At 39.6% G+C, this 22,159-nt stretch overlaps 1 protein-coding gene and 1 long non-coding RNA gene across 2 annotated transcripts in view; one reads left to right on the forward strand and one right to left on the reverse strand.

Annotated features, from left to right (window-relative positions):
- Positions 1–4,165: 4,165 nt before the first annotated feature.
- On the reverse strand, positions 4,166–17,919 carry TASL (TLR adaptor interacting with endolysosomal SLC15A4). Its single transcript, XM_086388423.1, has 2 exons — positions 17,781–17,919; positions 4,166–6,357 (listed from the first exon to the last, which is right to left on the reverse strand). Exon 2 carries the CDS (start codon positions 6,354–6,356, stop codon positions 5,454–5,456), a length of 903 nt encoding a protein of 300 aa, XP_086244549.1. The 5' UTR covers position 6,357; positions 17,781–17,919; the 3' UTR covers positions 4,166–5,453.
- Positions 17,812–22,159, forward strand: part of LOC147340082 (uncharacterized) — a 36,804-nt gene continuing 32,456 nt past the window's right edge. The window contains exon 1 of the long non-coding RNA XR_015159215.1: positions 17,812–17,887. This is a non-coding gene — a long non-coding RNA (uncharacterized LOC147340082). The remainder of the gene's footprint in view (positions 17,888–22,159) is intronic.

Here is a 22,159-nt window from a genome sequence, read left to right on the forward strand (position 1 = left end):
CATTCAGCTCTGGTTTCAGCCATTTACTGTAGTTCCAGACAGTCTCATACCTCCGCTTAGAACACCCTTTCCATCCATCTACCTCCACCCTATCTTGTTCTTCAAAAGTAATTTAAACCATCACTTCCCCTTTGGAGTATTTGCCTGCCCTGGGCCCCTACACTGTCCAGCACCTCTGAGCACATCTCCTTTGCAGCACTTACCACACTTGAGTTGCAGTCATTGATTGCTGTATTCCTTCCTGTTGGTACCACTTTGCCAAGTTCTTGCTTAAGCAAGCAGCTTTGTTACTTGATCCTTACTTATTTGCCAGGTCCCTCCAGCATAACAAGGTGACAGAGAAGGGGTCGAATCCTCTGTGTTTGTACACATGCACACACGTGTCTTCCCTGCATGTTTCATATCAGTACACAGTGTTCCCCAAAAAGCAGCATCAAATAAGTGCTTATTTGAAAAAGAATGAACCAGTCTGCTTTGTAACAAGTCACTTCTCAAATCGTCAAAAGAGTAAACATGTGTGATATTACTATAACATGTTTTTATTGTACCATTTACTAAGCTGCTATAAGAAATTAAGCTCACTTATTCAGTTTTCTTCTTGAGGAGGAACTCTGAATAGCACTTTTTTCTAGTCAAAATTACCTAGTTTTCAGACTGATAGATCTTTCGATTCAGCCATCAGATGTGGTATCCAACACAGTAAAACTTGTTTATCACTTGACATGTATGAATCAGCTACCTATTGTGTGCAAGTATTGCTTGGGACATGGAGGAGCAAATGAATAAACCAAAACTTCCAATTTGCAGACAGGAAGAGAGGCAAGTAAATACTACAAAACAGAACACTATAAAGAAAAGAAGTAACATAATGGTAAAGAAGTTAGTTATTTTTTCCTTGGAGTAGATAACCAGTCTTTAATGAGACAGATGGTGGTTTGACATGAGTTTGAGTAAATTCCGGGAGTTGGTGATGGACAGGGAGGCCTGGTGTGCTGCAGCCCATGGGGTCGCAAAGAGTCGGACACGACTGAGCAACTGAACTGAACTGATGGTGGTCAACAAAAGAATAGGTGGTAGTAGTTAAGAACCAGTACTTTAGGGACTTCGCTGTTGGTCCACAATGCAGGAGACATGGGTTCGATCCTTGGTTGGGGAACTGGGATCCCACGTGCCATGGGGCAACTAAGCCGGTGCACCACAACTGCTGAGCCTACACTCCACAACAAAAGATCCCACGTGCCACAATAAAGACCTGATTCAGTCAAACAAAAATGAAGAATTTTTCTTAGAAAAAGAACCAGGACTTTACATTTAAATGGAAGTGTATTCAAATCTAGTTTCATTACTCCCTGTGTGCCCTTGGACAAATTACTTACCTGCCCTGAGCCCAGCTCAGTGTTTAAAAAAAAAAAAAGGCAGGGGTGGAGGAATAATAGGCATACTCTCTCATGACGTTATTATGATAATTATATAAAATTCATAGAAAATGCCTAACATGGTGCCAGGCACCATGGCAAGCAATTAATGCATTGTTGTTTTTGTTGTTTAGTCGCTAAGTCATTTGTGACTCTTGTGACCCTATGGACTAGCCCACCAGGCTCCTCTCTCCATGGCATTCTCCAGGCCAGAATACTGGAGTGGGTAGCCATTCCCTTCTCCAGGGGATCTTCCCAACCCAGGGACTGAACCCAGGTATCCCACATTGGCGGGTGGATCCTTTACCCGGAGGGAAGCCTAATTAATGCATGCTATGCTAAGTCACTTCAGTCATGTCCGACTCTGTGCGACCCCATAGACAGCAGCCCACCAGGCTCCCCCGTCCCTGGGATTCTCCAGGCAAGAACACTGGAGTGGGTTGCCATTTCCTTCTCCAATGCATGAAAGTGAAAAGTGAAAGTGAAGTCGCTCAGTCGTGTCCGACTCTTAGCGACCCCATGGATTGCAGCCTAACAGGCTCCTCCGGCCATGGGATTTTCCAGGCAAGAGTACTGGAGTGGGGTGCCATTGCCTTCTCCGAATTCATGCATAGTGGCTATTATTTATTTAAAACATTGAATAACATTTCTGAATTATTATTTCAAAACCAGATTTTTTTACATGATACCACATGTTGTTAAAAAAGAAAATTCACTCTACAAATACTGGGAAAATGCAGAGGATGCTGTTGTGCTTCACATTCCTCCTCCTGACTGAGGAACTCATTCTCCCAGGAGCTGCCAGGAGTTTGGCTTCTGAAGGCTCACAGCTGATTCCCCTTGAGAAATTTGACTCTGAATTACTTCAGCTACGGTTGCGACCCCCTGCTGGTCAAGCGGGAGAAATTTTTTTTTTTTAGTTTTTGAAAAAGTTTTATTTTATATTGGAGTATAGTTAATTTACAATGTTGTTTTAGTTTCAAATATACAGCAAAGTGATTCGGGTATACATATACATATATCAATTCTTTTTCAGGTTCTTTTCCATATAGGTTATTACAGAATATTGAGTAGAGTTCCTCTGCTATACAGTAGATCCTTGTTGTTTACTATTTTTAAAAACTTACTTATTTTTTAATTGATGGGTAATTGGCATACAGAATTTTGTCCTTTTCTGTCAAACCTCAACGTGAATCAGCCATAGGTATACATGTCCCCTCCCTCTTGAACCTCCCTCCATTTTTTAATTTATTTATTTATTTTATTCCCTGGTAAAGAATCCTCCTGGAATGTGGGAGACCTGGGTTTGATCCCTGGATTGGGAAGATCCCCTGGAGAAGGGAATGGCTACCCACTCCAGTATTCTTACCTGGGTAATCCCATGGACAGAGGAGCCTGGCGAGCTACAGTCCATGGGGTTCCAAAGAGTCAGACATGATTGAGTGACTAAGCACAGTACATTTTTAATTTTTATTGGAGGATAATTACTTTACAATATTGTGATGGTTTTTGCCGAAGGCCCACCCCAATCACAGAGCTCCCTTAAGTGGCTGAGGCATCTATGGAAACCTCTTTGGCTTTCATCATTCCCTCACAGAGGTTGTTCCCAACAGCCCCCCATAAACTTGCTCACCAGTCTCCATATCAGAGTCACCCTCCTCAAGGCAGCTGAATTAACTCAATCACCCGTTGTATGGTCAGGGCACTGCTGTGGAGCAGGGTAGGCAAACTTCTTTTGTGGAAGGAAAGATAGTGTTTTGGGCTTCGGTTGACCACATGTTCTCCATGACATTTACTGAGCTTTGCCTTTCTAGTGTGAAAGCAGCCATAAAGAATACAGAAATGAAAAAAAAAAAAAAAAAGAATACAGAAATGAATAGATATGGCTTTGCCCCAATGAAGCCTTGTTTAATGGACACTGAATTTGAATATCATAATTCTTGTGTCATAAAATATTCTTCCTTTTATTTTAAAATGGCTGAAAAAATTCTTAGCTCATGGGAGTTCAAAGCATGTAACTAGGTGTATTGTGGTCATCATTTCATAATATGCAAATAGCAAATCATGTTGTGCATGTGAAACTAATGTGTTATATGCAGATTGTTGTTGGTGCTGTTGTTTAATCGATACGTTGTGTCTGACTCTTTGGGACCCCATGGACTGTAGCCTACCAGGCTCCTCTGTCCAGTGGGATTCTTCAGGCCAGAATACTGGAGTGGGTTGCCATGCCCTCCTCCAGGGGATCTTCCCAACCCAGGGATCGAATGCATGTCTCCTGCATTGATAGATTCTTTACCACTGAGCCACCGGGGAAGCCCTCTCAATAAAAGAAACAGGTGACAGGCTAGATTTGGCCAATGAGTCAGTATTTGCAAATCCTTGAACTAGAGGAATTAAGTGGAGCAGTGGGACTCTCATGAAGCTACCATTCTACTGCATGCATTTACAGAATTTGACACCATGAGATCCTAGAGCTGGTAAGAGAATACAAAAGACCCCTTCCTGGCTCCAGAAGGGACAAGAGAGCATGTAGAAAAAGAAGAGAAAAATGGGAAAAATAAGATGCATAATTCCTTTTCAAGCTTACTACCACCAAGAAAATCAAACACGGCAAAACAAAGCAGTAGTTTAATATTCACTATGTGGTATTTTTCAGTTTAGAAAACTTCATCCCCCCAGTAAACAGAATTAGATTTGTGTGGCTGTATTTGAGGTCGTAGCTAAGTAATCATTAAAAAATAAAAGCACAATTGCAATTTACTACTATTTTCATCTTTATAAAGAATATATTTTTAAATGATCTGGTACAGGATAGGGAAAATAGATACAAATGTATTTTTTGAAAACTGTTTGAACCTGTCTTTCTACCCAAATGTAGCAGCCTTCAGTGGTCCATTCCCCTCAAGAAGAAACAACTTGGAGGATTTTACTTGGGTGACAAACATATTCTTAACCCCCTACCCTGAAACCTTTGGCTTTTAGTTTTGCCATGGTGTCCATTCTTCTTTTTTAAATTTATTTATTTATTTATTTTAATTCAAGGATAATTTCTTTACAGAATTTTGTTGTTTTCTGCCGAGTATCAACATGAATCAGCCATTGGTATATATATGTCTCCTCCCTCTTAACCCTCCCTCCCATCTCCCTCCCCATCCCTCCCCTCTAGGTTGATACAGAGCCCCTGTTTGAGTTCACTGAGACATACAGCAAATTGCCACTGGATATCTATTTTACATATGGTGATGTAAGTTTCCATGTTACTCTCTCCATATATCTCACCCTCACCTCCCCTCTCCCCGTGTCCATAAGTCTGTTCTCTATGTCTGTTTCTCCATTGCTGCCCTGCAAATAAATTCCTTGGTACCGTCTTTATAGATTCCATATATATGCGTTAATATATGATATTTATCTTTCTTTTTCTGACTCACTTCACTCTGTATAATAGGCTCTAGGTTCATCTACCTCATTAGAACTGACTCAAATGTGTTCCTTTTTATGGCTGAGTAATATTCCATTGTTTATATGTACCATAACTTCTTTATCTATTCATCTATCAATGGACATCTAAGTTGCTTCTATGTTCTAGCTATTGTAAATAGTGCTGCAATGAACATTGGGATACATGTGTCTTTTTTAATTTTGGTTTACTCAGGGTACATGCCTAGGAGTGGGATTGCTGGGTCATATGGTGGTTTTATTCCTAGTTTTTTAAGGACTCTCCATACATTGTGTGCATCCTTACTTGGTTTTTCTTCTTTTTCCTTTTCTGTATTCCCTTATATGAATCATACCTTCTTTTTTGATCATTTTTATTTTTTCTTTGTTGCTGTACAGCCCTCACTTGGAAGTCATTATAGCTCCTCTCCCCACATTCCTTCACGTGTAATATTATGAGATTTCCTCTTAATCCATACCTGACCTGCAACCAACCTTTTGTTCTCTACCCCTTGCCAACCCCTTCCTGCACATTCTCAGAATAAATGAATACTTGTTGCTTAGGATTTGAGTAGTTGAGAAAGAGCAATGGAAGCACCCTCTCTATGGATTCACGTTGCTATACTGAGAAATATGGAGACTCGGCGTGCTGATTTCGGTTGACCCATACTGTAATAGGCGGTTAATGACGATATCCCTGGCTTTCGAGATCTCCAGGTTCTTCTCTATAGAGACTTGAATACTAATTTGGTCCACGTTTGTCATGATGAGTTCAGATGCCAGAATCTGGGTAGGTGAACTGTCATGAAACCCAGTGTCCATAAAGTACTGCTTATACAACTCCACCAGCTTCTGCTCCAGGTATTCATTCAGCACCGCATTCGAAATAGGCTTCTGCATTTGTAGGCTGTTTTTCTCTTTGATGCTGGTTATCCTCCAGTACGATGAATACCGCTGGATAGGAGTGGGTGGCAAGTCGCTGGGCTGAGTGAACATGGAATCCTCCATGGACAAAGGAATCTCAGATGATTTCAGCAAAGGACCATATTGAAAACTACCCTCAGAGGGGAAATCAGTTGTCGCTGAATTAATGGCCATCACCTGGCCCCCTGCAATCTGTAAGTCATTGTAATTCTTGCAGATACTCTTGCAGGAAGGTGGGACCAAGTAGGTCTCTCTGCTGGTGTCTCTGTATAGTTCAACTGCAGCCAAGTTTGGGCTTTCATACACAGGATTGGGGTTTGTTTGCAGCACTGTAATTCTCGGATTTCTACTATGTTGGCTCTCTCTTGAATACACTGAAGAAATGACCTTGCCAGAGGATTTGCAGCTCACATAGAGATTTTGGACTTGTGTTTCATCCACGGAGGAATAGGAAAGACTTGCAGCTGCTGTGGCTTCCATCTCCTCTTCCTTTTCCTCAGCCACTTGCTCATTAGAAGACGGATAACTCCACTGGATGTCATTCCGGTATGCAAGTCCACTGAGATAGCCTTCTGACAGCATTCTGGAAAGACAGTGTGTGAGTTACAATGGGGGAAAAGAAGATTGGAGTCTCATAAATGGGCAGCTGTGCTATCAAAAAAGCAAAGGGCAATAAATAAGTTGATTTCATTCATTCCCCAAGCTCTTGCTCATTCTGTGCCTGCTGTGGTACCAGAGCACTGACGTGTGCTGGAGGTATAAAGATGAAATGGACACAGTTCCCTCCTTCAACAAGTTTCTGAGTAACAACCTGGGGTGAAGGAGGAGAGATGACAGGCTATGTCCCAGAGAAGGTGGCATTTCAGATAAACTGAAGCCTAGGAGTTCCATCCCTAGTCACAGAGTTATAAGAAATTGATGAGATGGCCTTACATGGCATATATAAGACACTGAGCCTAAGCAGAGAGGGCTGGGGTTGTGGACTGAAATTGAATCCTAAAGGGCCTTGGGAGTCGGGCAAGGGCATCTGCCTTCTGCCCTGAAGGAAACGGAGAGTGATTGAGTAGCTGCAAACTGCGGAAGCAGTGTCACTAGTGGGTTGTAAAACATGAGGGAATTGGTGGCAGATTCTACTGAAAATGAGAGCTATATCTTACTCATCATCGTATTTTATTCTTGGGAGCTAGCGCAGTTGTTTGCCTTGAGGAGGAAATCAAAGGATCCTTAACTTGAATTAAATAATGAACAGCAATGGCAGGGTAAGAAATTGATTCACTGTCAACCTGTCATGATGGACCATGAAGCCTTCGTCTCCCTTTGCTGCCCAGGATGGCTTTCTTGCTCTCTCAGTCCTAGTTTTTACAGTATGTCCTGGAAATGTTCCTGTGTCTGACTGATGTGTTTACCTCTACCCCAGTTACCAAGGAACTTTTCTTACTGTGAGCTTTTCCTCTACCTGCCCCTCTCCTCCCACTGTTAGCGGCTGTCACTGATTCTAAGGTGACTAGAATAGGCTGTGGGCTTCCCACGTGGCTCAGTGGTAAATAATCCACCTGCCAATGCAGGAAACCCAGATTAGATTCCTGGGTTGAAAAGATCCCCTGGAGAAGGAAATGGCAACCCACTCCAGTATCCTTGCCTGGGAAATCCCATGGACAGAGGAGCCTGGCAGGCTACAGTCCATGGGGTCGCAAAGAGTCAGACGTGACTGAGTGACTTAACAGCAGCAGCAGAGTAGGGCGGAAATCCACAGCTGCATTTTCCAAAAAAGACACTCTTGACAATGGAGCAACAGACAAGAGCAAAGAGAACTGACCTGCTTTGGCCTCAAGGGCTGGGCTTCTAAAACAGACCCATTAATTTGAGCCTGAAATTGACAAGTCATATTAGAAAAGGATTATCTTAACCCTAAGGATTCTTTTTTTTTTTTATTTTAGTATCTCTTTTATAGTCATGAAGTTATTTTTCCAAGTTAATGTTTTAATTGTATAAAGTTAGTATTATGAATGTAATATACTTAGTGGGCTTCCCTGGTGGCTCAGTGATAAAGAATCCGCCTGCCAAGGAGGAGATGTGGGATCTAGCCCTGAGTGGGAAGATGCCATGGAAAAGGAAATGGCAACCCACTCCAGTATTCTTGCTTGGAAATCTCATGCACAGAAGAGTCTGATGGGCTACAGTCCATGGGGTCAAAAAGAGCTGGGCATGACTTAGCGACTAAACCACTACCACCAATGTTTTCAATGTTTATTTCTTTTGGGAGGAACTATTCCAAAATATGTTCAGAAGATTTATTATTGATTTAAATGTTTACTGTATTCCAGACACTGTCATGTACCATGAAGCTACAAAGTTAAAGGTCTTCAACACATCCATGAAGCGATTCTTGTATGCTAGACGCACTTATAACAGTAAGAAAATGTTCTTTCCAAAAAAACTTGTGTGGTTCTGTTCTTAACAAACTGAACATCCAGGTGAAAAGGCAAATCTTCTATACATGAGAAGATAATTAACACAGCAAGAAAGTTTATCCTAAGGCTTCCTAGTGATGCAGTTACCTCACGACCCTCCCACTTCACCCCACCCAGATTGCAAGTGGGGCCTTCTGCCTTCAGGACCTAAGACTATCATTGTGGAAAACCAGAACAAAACCACATCTCCCAGCTTTTGAGTTGCTAAAGAAGCTTTAGAAAGTCTTAGCAGAAATCATAGTTTTAGAGAAATGAGTTTTGAGATTCCATAACCTGAGCTTTTACACTTCAGAATCCAGAACCCTAAATGACTGGCGGCTTGGTCACTGAGCCAAGTGGCTCAGTGGTAAAGAGTCTGCCTGCAATGCAGGAGACCCAGGTTCGATCCCTGGGTCGGAAAGATCCACTGGAGAAGGAAATGGCAACCCACTCCAGTATTCTTCTCTGGGAAATCCATGGATAGAGGTGGGCTACAGTACATGAGATTGCAAGAGTTGAACACAACTTAGGAACTAAGCCACTACCAAATGATTTAGGGCATCATATTGACATATCAACAATAGACTCAGTGGATGGAATCCCTGTGGAGGGAAACAGGATGGTGCCAGATAGATTGGGGGAGCCCTGAGTAGATGAGGCCTGTGCCTTAACCCCCATGTAGAACCTGAAGAGCAGGGGGAAAACCAACCAAATGGAATGCCCAGGTGGACTGGCCTAAGGCTGCCTTGTGAAGTCTGCTTAGGTACCAGCATGCTGCCCAGAGCCTGCAAACCTGGCGAAAACCTCCATTGGGGATGGGCAGATTGCAGACATGATAGTTATAGAATGTTAACCAGGGGCCAGGTGAATGATGAGAACTTACCATGGATGCCCATGTGACTACATAACAACAGCCAGAAATGTCCCCACCGTGCCACCTCCCGTCCACCCCCAGCATCCTCAGCTGATGCTATGGCTTTATGGAAGCAAGCTGGAATTCAGAGGCAAGCCCAAGCCAGAGGGACCCCTGAAGTGACTGTGATTACTTAGAATGTGAGCCCAAAAGCAGGATCACACTGAGGGAAAGAAAAGCAAAGATTTTTAAGAAAAATAATGGATTAGACATATACCTGTATTCTTTCTCCCCCTCCAAACTTCACTAAAACAACAATAAATGATTTTTTAAATATAATACATGAGAAAAGGGAGAACAAGAGAAGAGACTAGAGCAGTTATACTTTAGAAACTGGAAAGCAGTAGATCAGGGGTGGATGACTTAGAGAAGCAAATGAAAAATCTAGACCAGTGCAGTCCAACAGAACTTTCTGGGATGATAGATTGATCTACATATGTGCTGTCCAAAATATTAACAGCCATATGTGACTATTAAGCCCTTGAAATGTGGCTAATGAAACTGAATTTCACTAACTAATTAACTTCATTTAATTGAAACTAAAAATACCACATGGCTAAGATATTGGACAGCACAGACTTAGAAGATAGTGAAGGTGATAATGCAAAATCATTCTTGAGTTCCCCTTGTTCCCATTCAGCCATTATCCCAAATCACCTGTTTATCACATTTCTTTTCATATTAAAAAATCATAGTGGATTCTTCTCTCACTTTATGTGGCTGATGTGTATAAGTTCTCCAGATAACCTCTGCTCGTTCACAGTAGTGAAGGAAATGTATTTTGTTTTGAGTAATGGCCAAGACCTGGGTTCGATCCCTGAGTCAGGAAGATCCCCTGGAGAAGGGCATGGCAAACCACTCCAGTATTCTTGCGTGGAAAATCCCATGGACAGAGGAGCCTGGTGGGCTAGGCCATGGGGGTCACAAAGAGTCAGACGTGACTGAGCAACTAACACACACATAAAAGCCTCTTTGCCCTATTTTTCATGGGCTGAGAGCTTTGTTGATACCTTAATTCTGGTAGAATAAGAGCCCTAACATAGGGCCCAAGGCAGACCAGTACAGTGGTAGGACCAATGAAGGAAAAGCAGAAAATGTGTCGTAATACCAAGGGACAGAGACACCCATGCCTAAATGAACAAATTCCTATGAGAAAGGAGTGAGAGAAAACGTCAGGGAGGTAATATTGAGACATGCAAGGCTGAGGACTTTAAGTTTATGCTGAAGGCAATACAAACCTCTGGAAGGTAACCAAGGTTTTTCAAGGCATGATTTGATCTATGAATAAAGGGCAAGATGAATGTCAGCAGAATGAAACTGGAGTCCATGACCCAGGTTAGGGGCTGCTGGATTCATGCCCACCTGAGCTGTTTAGGGGCAGGAGCCAGGAAGAAGGAAGCAGAAAAGGAAGAGAAGCAATGAACTTGAGAGGCCATAACCCCTGGACTTGGCAGTGAAGGAGAAGACGTAACTGTGTCTAGGCACACTGACAGTTGACACCAGCATTGACCAAAATGGAGAGATCAGGAGACAGAGCCAGGAAAGAAGCTGATAGGTTTACTTCAGTTCCTCCTGAGTCAGACTCTTGGTAAGTGAGTGCAGGTGTCTAACTGTGCACTGGAGATTCAAGCAGGGAACTCATTAGAAAGGTTACTGTCAGTCAACAGTGACAGCATCTCCCAAGTGTGGGCTGCAGGATTTTCTATCTAGATGCTTGAGCAGCTTGTATGGGTAATAATTTCTGTGGGGAACCTGCCTTGAACAGTACAAGGAGGAATGAGCCAAAATAAGCTCTGCAGTGTCGATAGTGTCACAGAAACTACAAGAACTTCCAAAGTGAGCAGGTCACATTCTAAAAATCCACATTGGACATTGGAAGGTAAAATTTGGTTGCTATGCAGACTCATTAAGGCCAAAAAAAAATACTATTGAACTGGTAGTCAAGAGACTAGAATTCTAGTTCTGATCTTGCTGTGGTTTTAGTCTAGTTAATGGCAGGTCTATAACAGGGCTAGCATTTATACTAGCTACAACCCAGACACTGTTCTAAGTGCCTTTTATGTACTAAATCAATGAATCCCCACAAAAATTCAAAGATGTAGGTACTATTATTCTCATTTTCTATGTATCGAAATTAAGTACTATGTCCATAACCAGCAGGCATTCAAATGCTGATCAGTCAGAAAACAGAGCCCGCTAGAATCCCCTGGTAGTCCAGTGGTTAGAACTCCACGCTTCCACTGCAGAGGACCTGGGTTCAGTCCCTGGTTGGGAGCTAAGATCCCACAAGCTGCACAGCATGGACAAAAAAATGAAAGAAAACAGAGCTCACGCTTGCATGTCACTTAACCTCTCAGAGACTCAACTTATCTGTAAATTGAGAATGTGGGATTAAATTATAGAATCCCCTCAAACTTTAATATTGCATGGGCTTTTGACTATATTAAGAGAAGAAAATAAGTGAGGTAAGCATTGCATGCGTGCATGCTTCAGTCGTGTCTGACTCTTTGTGACCCTATGGGCTGTAGCCCACCAGGCTCCTCTGTCCATGGGATCCTCCAGGCCATAATACTCGAGTGGGTTGCCATGCCCTCCTCCAAGGGGTCTTTCTGACCCAGGGATCGAACCTGTGTCTCCTACATCTTCTGCATTGCAGGCAGATTCTTTACCGCTTAGCCATCAGGAAGCCCTAGGTATTAACTCAAAATCAAAATCCATTTCTGAAAATGAGCAGCAGAGGGCAGCAGAGCGCATGCTAGAGCGGCTTTTGCAAGATTTTTCTCAAGCTGTGGAGAGTAATGTGTGAAACACCCAAATTATACATATGTTAACTCATTTGAACTTTATAAAAAACTTTTAATGTACCACTAGAATTAAAATATTACTATGTATCATGACATCTTAAAATTTTAAAACAGAGAGTTATTTGGGTTCATTTTGATTAATTGTTGGCATTTTTCTTAATAAACTTCGGTAATTACAAAATTTTTAGAAGACCTCACTCTTCAAAGTTATTAAAAAGATGTACTTCAAATGAATATTTGACTTAATTTTATCTGAGATGGTAAAACTTAAGTCAGTGTATTATTTCAATTGTACAAAGATATTTTATCACTTGAATTTTTATTTCTCATCACAGAGAAGATAGAAACAGAGATACATCTGGAATTTTCCATGACTGAGTAAGAGTTTGAGGGAAAATGGATACATGTGTATGTATGGCTAAGTCCCTTCACTGTTCCCCAGAAACTGTCACAACATTGTTCATCGGCTCTACTCCAATACAAAATAAAAAGCAAAAAATTTTTTGAAGTGTGAAGGAAAAGACTTTCAAGGACATTTGCAGATGAGATGTTCTAGACAAATTTAGCCTCCATTAATCATTACCAGACAGGGGAATACCAAAATTAACCTGCTGTGCAAATTCACAACTTAGAAATATGCACTGAAGTGCAGCACATTGTTAAATCATTTACTTGGATATCAGAAGAAATTGTAATATGAATTCTTCCTTCTATATTAACACTTTTCAGAAAACTGTCATTATAACTCTGTACATAGACATACTTTTAATTTACATTCAAACAACACAAGCATGGATTTAAACAGAAAAACTAACGAGGGAAGAAATTGGTAAGAGGAAATTTTTGGAAAAATCCAACTTAGGGTTCAGAAAACTTTTTTTGTAAATGGCCGAATATTAAATATTTTAGGTGTCTGTCACAACCACTCAACTCGGCCATCATAGCAGGATAGCAGTGGGAGACAGCATGTAAACAAATGGGTGTGGCTGTGTTCCAGTAAAACTTTATTTACAAAAACAAACAAAGGGCCAATTTGACCCACAGGTTATGGCTTGCCTATACTTGACCTAAATCGAAAAGCAGGTGCAGTAACTGGGATAGGACCCAATAATAATCAAAGTTGTGTTGAGTGCTTTCCAACCATTACCCCTAATCTTCCAATAGCACTGCACTGTTAGATGTTATCATTATCCAGGTTTTCCAAATGAGAAAACTAAGATTAAGATAGGACAAATGACCTTCCCCAGATCACAAAGCAAGTAAGTAGTAGAGGCAAGATTCAAGTTCAGATTTTCTAACCCCAAAGTGTATGATCTATTCTTAAAACATTAACTAATGCCTAGTTGAGAACAGTTAATATTACACAGTCATGACAAGCAATTATTCCTTCCAGGAAAAGAGTACCAGTCCTGACTCTTATGTAATAACAACCCTTGACAAGTAAGGGAAGGAAGATGCAGTGAAATATAGAAAGAAAAGATAAGAATACAGCCAGTGCCCACCCCACAGGGCTACATGTTTGACTCAGTTGTGTATCAGTGTTCATATGTCTTTGAGATATAGAAATAATTTCTACTATGCTCTTTCTAAAAAAAAATTTATTTAAATTTTTTTAACTTGGAGAATAATTGCTTTACAATGTAGTATTTGGTTTCTGCTGTACAATAGCATGAATCAGCTATATGTATACATATATCCCCTCCCTCTTGAGCCTCCCTCCCCGCCCCCACCCCCTGCTTCCCACCCCTCTAGGTCATCACAGGGCATTGAGCTGAGCTCCCTGTGCTATACAGCAGCTTCCCACTAGCCATCTATTTTATACATGGTAGAGGAGCCTAGCGGGCAACAGTCCTTGGGGTCGCAAAGAGTTGGACACACACACACAGTGTATATATGTCAATGCTACTCTCTCAATTCATCCCACCTTCTCCTTACCCCGCCATGTCTACATATCTGTTTTCTATATCTGTGCCTCTATTCCTACCCTGCAAATAGGTTCATCAGTACCATCTTTCTAGATTCATATATGTGCATTGATTTACAATGTTTGTTTTTCTCTTTCTAACTTCACTCTATATGACAGCCTCTAGGTTCATCCACATTCGTCTGCTCTTTTAATCTAACTATATGGACACTTTCCTTAACTATTCCCACTTCTGTAGCCTAGCATTGCCTTGCCCTTAATTTTACAACCACAGGGTAATTTAATATTACAGATACCCTGTGTAAATATCAACAGCTCCCCATTACCTCCAGGATAAAGTCCACACATGTTAGGCCCTCATGATACGAGGTTCTTATCTGCCTTCTTCATCTCAATCTCTGCCTGTTCTCACAGGACCCAGGACGCCAGCCATGCTGGACTCCTCCCAGTTCATTCACATCCCATGCCCAACCCAGGCATTCATGCCCTTCTTCCTCTGTCCAAGAGCCCTGTTTCCCTATCCATCCCCATTGCACCACCTCCCATCAAGTCTCATATCTCAACATTCCAGAGTCCCTGGCCATCCATTTAAAATCCTTGCCCCTAAATTAGAAAGAAATTCTAAGTTCTTGTCTCTCCTACCCCAATATATTTATCAGGATTGCACAGAACCTTAGCAAAATCCAGCTGCTACCTTGAACAGTGAAATAAATCATTGAGACAGTCCTTTAAATGGAGTAACTGGCAATAGCAAAAGAAAAGCAGGAAGATGGAGGATTGGTAGGAAGTGGGGGTATTGGGGGATGATACGGTGGCAGAAGAGATCCTGTCCTTGAAAAGACAGTTTGCATGTATGAGAACTAAGACTTCTGAGAAGCTAGGTGGTTGAGACAGTGCAGAGAAGACCTCAGTAGCCACACGAAAATGGAGGCACTGGATGGGACTGCCTCAGGGCATCACGGTATGTAACGTCACAGAAATAGGGACAGGAAAATGTTATTGTCTGTTTCATAGATGATCTTGAACCTAGCTAGTTGGGGTGCAGTTTAGTTCCCACTTGTCAGCAATGCCTGCTTATACAGGTCTGCCTTTTCATGGAAAATAACAGGCACAACTTATGTTAGCAAATAATTTCTCATAGTAGACATGGAGGTTTTTCTTGCTTATTGACTATGTGCAGTCACTTCAGTGCCTCCAGGAATGTTTCCCCAGGTCAGATTTGGAGAAGCAGAATTGTCTTTCAAGTAGCTTGGGCCAATTTATTCTCTCACCATCAGTGTCTAAAATTAACTGTTTCCACTGTTATTCTTCAATACACTATTACTTTTTAAAATTTTCCGATCAGATGAGCACATTTATTTTTGCCTCATATTTATACTGAAGCAAGCTGTCTTGTTAAGATTATATGTAGGTGATATACCAGAAATGTTATTTTTTCATAATGCCTCCATCCCCAAAATACTCTGTTTCATCTCTTCATCTCTGTATTTCCCCTATAATCTTAATTTTAGATCCTTTCATTCCAATCTATGTTTTTTAAAGATCTTGATTTGGAGGACTTGCAAATAAACCACTGAAAGGTTATCATTGAAAAACTTGAATATTATTTTGTTCTTAATCTAGTTATAATAATGTAACTAAATCTATGTTACATTAGTTTTTTTCCAGTGAATAATACAAGAACTTTACCCAAAACAAGGTGTTTCTTTAGATCTCCTGCATTTTCCTGACTCTTATCTTTGAAAGTAACATGTTCTTAAGAGCTGAAAATAACCATTCACTTAATCATACACCTTGGTTTATGTCCCTGTTATTTCATATTCTGTGGCGTTTGTTGATGGAGGCTCTAAAATATTCCTTACTTTGTTTCATTTCCTGTTATAAAACATATAATTTGGATTACCAATTCTTCTGTCAAACATGAAGTGATTCTTACTTAATGAGTTAGTTCCCAAAAGTCTAATTTGATGGCTAAAATAATCATAAGTCAAAAGGCCTCTGTTTTCCATATTAACATCAACAAGTAAATAATTTTCTGTTCAGTTCTACTTAGATCCTTATGAACAAAGGAAACAGCTACTTCCAAGGACTTTATCTGGATATAAATTTCCTTATTTCAGAAAATATAAATTTTAATGCAGATATATTAGTAAATATATTTTTGTCATAGTTTGGATTTTTCTTCATATCCTGTCTTTATGTCTCACAAACAGAAAAATGAAAGCTTATAATCACTTTGAATTACTTTAAAAGTATTTTGATACCAATGAAAGGACTAAAAAATAAGAAAAGCAATCATGATAGAATTGATACTAAATTTCCTTGGTGTTATAATTCTTAATTATATTGTTAATTATGGCTATTACCACTAACATTTATTTAATTGTAAGCATATCAACCAAATGCAATGCAAGACTGAATCCTGAATTAAAAAATAAAAACTCTCTAGAGGACATGTGGATAATTAGAGAAATTTGAATATGGATCTACTATTAGATAATAGTATTATATTAAGATTAAATTTCCTTATCATTATAGTCATGTAGAAGATTATTCTTTTTCTTAGGAGATATGGGTCAAAAATTTGAGGGTACTGTCCTGAAATCAACAATATACTTTCAAACAATTTAGAAAAAAAAAAAAAACAACCTGTCTATGTGTGTGTTTATGTATATATACAGAGAGAGAGAGAGACATAGCAGGAGAAAAAATAAATGTGATGAAATGCTACAAGTGATTACTAGAAACGTGTGTGCATTGCACTATTGAACATGTGTTCATTGATAGAAATGTTTGTTCATTGAAGTAGTTTTTTTCCATTTTTCAATAGGATTGAAACTTTGCAAAAAAAATTGGAAGGAAAGTAACTACAGTTAGTTAATGAAGGGAAATTTACATTCTATTGTGCCTATGAAGAGCTCAGAGAGACAATATCTTACATATCTAAGATAATCATTAGGTCTGTGGTTGGAAATGTTCTAGTAACTTGAAATAACTATTGAAAACATCACTTTGCTCTGAAATAATAAAATTAGCTCACATGTGTAGATCTCCCAAATTACCATTATAATATGAGTGTTTTGCAAAAATTTGAAATACTCTCTACTCCTCCAGAAAGCTTCTCAAGCTCGGAAACACGAGCTTCTTACAACTGACGTACGCAAAAAAAGGGTCTAAAAATATGAGTGTGAATATTCTGGTCAAACCAAGTTTATATTCAAGCACATATAGATGTGCTCAAAAAAAGAATGAGCAGATCTAAAGATAATTCAAGCAAAATTCAAGCAAAAGTACTTGTGCATGTACTGTCTTTAATACCAACAGGGAGACTTTTCCCAAATCACCCAGATGGCAATTTGAAAAGCCTCATCACTGTCAATCACATTTACTTTGCGTATATCCTGCCACACAGAAAAACACTTATCACAACTTCATCCAGCGAATAATTGAGAGTCAAATTGGAATTTATTGTCATTGTATTCATCTCTAAAACTACATTCCTGTGACCAAATTCGAATTGTGCTGTCCCTGCAAAATTCTGCTTAGGTTTTTAGGTCTTCTTTAAAAAATGCAGATGCTAAACCTATGTAGAAATTAGCAAACAGGGACTGAAGAAATGACATAACAAATACTTGATCAGATCAGTCAAAATTTTAAGTAAAATAGTTTTAGAAATGTCCAAAATGTGACCATGAGGTAAGAGAAGTGCAGTGTTTGGCTTAATTTCTCTTCATTGTCTAACTCCATTGAATGCTTGCTTACATTCCCACTCACTTCTGATCTGGTAAATGAGAAAAGCATTTTAGATGTCATGAGATTGGAACTGAGTTCTGCTGATAAAGTGTGAAGAACGGGTGAGAAGAGAAATGACAGATAGAGTTCACAGTCATAGGATTTGTTGCCTCCTTTGCTTACCTTCACTAACCAGTCCGTGCCTTTGGTCCTGCAGAAATACCACGATTGACCATATAGAGATGAATAAGCCAGCCAGTGCTTTGACCAGAAATGTTCGCAAGCCTTTGGTGAGTCTACTTTCCCTGATAAAACCAATAAACTAAGCTGTTCATTGCCCTTGCCATTCTTTTTATAACTGATCCTATGGAAAAAGTTGTTTTTGCTCAAGTCTGATTTGTGCTAAAGAAGGGTGGGAAGTCCCAAGAACGGGGGAGGCAATAACTGACAAACCCACATCAAGCCACAGAATGGTGTTTCTTCCCCTTTTTGAAAAATGAAACCTATCTATGAAACTGCCTCTTGTTAAAGTAGTTTATTACTACATGTTATGTAAGAACCCTCTAAACATAAATGTATTCCTCTAACAAATTCCCTGGGACCCCTCTCCCAAAAGAGAGCCAAGTCAAAGATGATTTCGCAAATTCCATTTCATCATTAACCTTTAGTTTTTAAGAAGTGTTGTTTCTCAGTTGGACTCATAATTTAAAAAATGCAAATGAAAACAGTTTTCTCTCTCAAATTAATGAAAGTTTAAAAATTCAATAGTACCCTGAGTGAGCAAGGTTGTGGGGAAGGAGGCACTCTCATACACTATTGGTGAGATTATAAACATTTTCAAAAGGCAATTTTCCAGTATCTGTTATTTTCCAAAATTTTAAATATTCATACCCTTTGGCCCAACAATACCATTTCCAAAATTTATCCATAAAATATATTTGCACCTCTACACAAAGATATGTGAAAAGATATTTGTGGCAACATTAAGAAACAACCAAGAAAAAATATTCATAAATACGATATTGTCCAAATGCCTGGGAGTTTATCCCTACTGTAGAAAATTAGTGAGGTAATTTTCTATCTAATAATAGGAAAAAATCTCCAAAGTACATTGTTTCAAAAGACCATGGAAGGCATGCTGCTGCTGCTGCTAAGTCGCTTCAGTTGTGTCCAACTCTGTGCGACCCCATAGACGGCAGCCCACCAGGCTCCCCCGTCCCTGGGATTCTCCAGGCAAGAACATTGGAGTGGGTTGCCATTTCCTTCTCCAATGCATGAAAGTGAAAAGTGAAGTCGCTCAGTCATGTCTGACTCTTAGCAACCCCATGGACTGCAGCCTACCAGGCTCCTCTGTCCATGAGATTTTCCAGGCAAGAGTATTGGAGTGGGGTGCCATTGCCTTCTCCATGGAAGGCATAATAGGCTCTAATTTGTATTTTTAAAGCATAGACTATTTCTATAGGGATATACAAGAAACTAGAAACAACCAATTGCCTTTTGGAAATAAGTCTTAATTTTCTACACTATATCTTTTTGAAGTTTCTACTGTGTATAACTTTTCCATTTTAAAAAAATAGTATTTTAAGTCACATTTAATTTTACTGCTCAAATGAATCTTTACCGGCTCTGTATCTTTACTGGAAGACAGAGAAGTCTGTCTGCCAATGGGTCAGTTATTCTAGCCCCAAAGCAGAAAAACATGTACAGTTCTCAAAATAATTTCACTTGTTTACTCTGATGGCTTCAATTAAACCAAGAAAGAGTAATCCTGTCCCAAATAATATCTGATTCTGTTATCTTTTTCTACCTAACTCTGATCAAACGTAAATTCCAGACTCTGAATATGTAAACATTTCTACTTCAGTTCAGTTGCTCAGACGTGTCTGACTCTTTGCGACCCCGTGACTGCAGCACACCAGGCCTCCCTGTCCATCACCAACTCCCAGAGCTTATTCAAATTCATGTCCATTGATTCAGTGATGCCATCCAACCATCTCATCCTTTGTCATCCCCTTCTCCCACCTTCAATCTTTCCCAGCATCAGGGTCTTTTCCAATGAGTCAGTTCTTTGCATCAGGTGGCCAAAGTATTGGAGTTTCAGCTTCAGCATCAGTCCTTCCAATGAATATTCAAGACTAATTTCCTTTAGGATCAACTGGTTGGATCTTCTTGCTGTCCAAGGAACTCTCAGAAGTCTTCTCCCACACCACAGTTCAAAAGCATCAATTCTTCAGCGCTCAGCTTTCTTTATGGTCCAACTCTCACATCCATACATGACTACAGGAAAAACCATAGCTTTGACTAGATGGATCTTTGTTGGCAAAGTAATGTCTCTGCTTTTTAATATGCTGTCTAGGTTGGGCATAACTTTTCTTCCAAGGAGCAAGCGTCTTTTTTTTTTTTTTTTTCCTCATTGCCTCTTTGTTCAGGTCTTTATTCAAGCAAGCATCTTTTTATTTATGGCTGCAGAGATGGGAATACCAGTTAATGGGCTTATTTTATTCACCTTTGACCAATGACTTATCATGAAAAGTTATACCTTTAAAAAGTACACTGTCATTTTATTTCTGTTAGAGTCTTTTTTAATTTGCTGCATTATTTCATGGAACATTACTTAGATTCATTTGAAAAGACAATCTCCGTGTATGCACCATAACACAGACAGTTTCTCTATTAGTCCCAAATTTGACTTGACCTCCTACCACTGGAAGGACCAGACTCATTCCCCCAGGGGCAGTTTCATTTGCAGTGTAATCCTATAAAATCAGGCCTAAGGATGTCTCCAGGCTTTTGAAGCCTGTAAAGCATTTAGCTGGAGGAAGTTGATGGGTGGAATTGGGAGATTGGGTTTGACACATATACACCATTGATACTTTGTATAAAATAGATAACTAATGAGAACCTCCTGTATAGCCCAGGAAACTATAGTCAATTCACTGTGGTGACCTGAATGGAAGGAAGTCCAAAAGAGAGGGGATGTATGTATATGTATGGCTGACTCATTTTGTTGTACAGTAGAAACTAACAGAACACTGTTACTATGTACTGTACTGAGTAACTATACTCCAAAAAATAAACATAAAAAACTTAGCTGTAAAAGGGCATAGCAACTTCAGGGCCAAATACTGTTTCATTTTATTCTAGTGTAGGTTCAACCACAACCAGATATACTATGAATATCCTAGAATGGGTCTGACCTACCTCCGGAAACACTTTCTGATGGGGTCCCTCTGAGCTCACCTGCAGTGCCATGCCATTACTGCTCTTTGGGGGCATTCTATCTGCTCTTGGTTGGGTTAAGTCACATTTATTGTTTTATTCAAATACAAGCTGCCAAATTTTTATTATATTCACTCTTGATTTTGTCTCTTAAATTACTCATTTTATCATCATTTCAGCAAATATTTTCTATAATCAAAAAGTTGGCACTATGTCAAGTTTGCTCTTCTGATAAGACTTGAGCTTATGAATTTGGCTTGGAACTGCTTTCTGTTTGCTGACTTTAATATAGCAGAATTACATCCTTTGTAGCTGAAATCTTATAATACAATTTTCTATACATCTGTTGTATGGCTTATGCCTCTAAATGGATATTATTCCTGTTATTCAGTTGCTTCTCCTGGTGTCAAAACTTCCTCAAAGCTATTTCCATTATGATATCATCCATACTTACCTCACCCCCAATGCTCATGATTTCCCCTGTCCACTCTTTACTCACTTCTAAGCGCTCTTCCCAGCACGTTCTTCCTCAACATTTAGTCTTTCAGTCATGTTCTACTTGCCAATTGCCAGTTCCAGATAAGAGCCATTATTGCCTTTCCCATAACTAGAGAATAGTATGTATGTAGACATCAAATATATATATGTATGTATATATGCACATACACACAACTTATCAGTTCCCAAATTTATTCCATCAAACTTCAACTCTTTCAGTGTAAATTTTTTGTCTTTCTGAAGTGTGCTCTCCAGCCATTTACAATACAGTTTTCTCTTTTAATATCAAATGACCCAACTGAACCTACTTTCTCAGAGTTCCCAAGGCCCCTGAGTCATCAAGTCTAATGACCATTATTTCAGCGTAAGCCTCTTTGACATCCTACAGTATCCAATGCTATTCACTCACTTCTGTTTTAATAGTTTGTTTTTTAAAAATTCATCTGCATGATAGAAATTATAAATGACACAAAAATGTATACAGTGAAAATTAAACCTCTCTCTCCATCTGATCTCCAGCTCTCAGGACACTCCAGAGTAACAATTGTGATCTTCAGTTTCTCATGTATCAATTCAATGATTACATCTGTCCTCTTTTGTATGCAAGTAGTAGGTTGCTATGTATGCTATTTTGTCCCTTGTCTTTTATGTGCAAACTTTTCAGTGTCATGCAGGTTGACCTCATCCATTGTAGTAGCTACACTGACTTCCAACACACATCTGTTCCAATAATAATATATTTACTCAGTTCTTTATTGATGCTACCTCTCTTTTACAGAGGTTTCCCTTCTACCACCCAGTGGACGTGGTCTCATTGCATACTGCTAATTATTCTACCTCTTCAC

Source organism: Bos grunniens, chromosome X, assembly GCF_055505025.1.
Source record: "Bos grunniens cultivar Pamir isolate PY7600 chromosome X, Bosgru_T2T1.0, whole genome shotgun sequence".
NCBI classification, from domain to species: domain Eukaryota; kingdom Metazoa; phylum Chordata; class Mammalia; order Artiodactyla; family Bovidae; genus Bos; species Bos grunniens.

What these genes read in the sequence shown, in the direction of transcription:
- TASL (XM_086388423.1), bottom strand. Translation starts at nt 6,356, where the DNA reads ATGCTGTCAGAAGGCTATCTCAGTGGACTTGCATACCGGAATGACATC.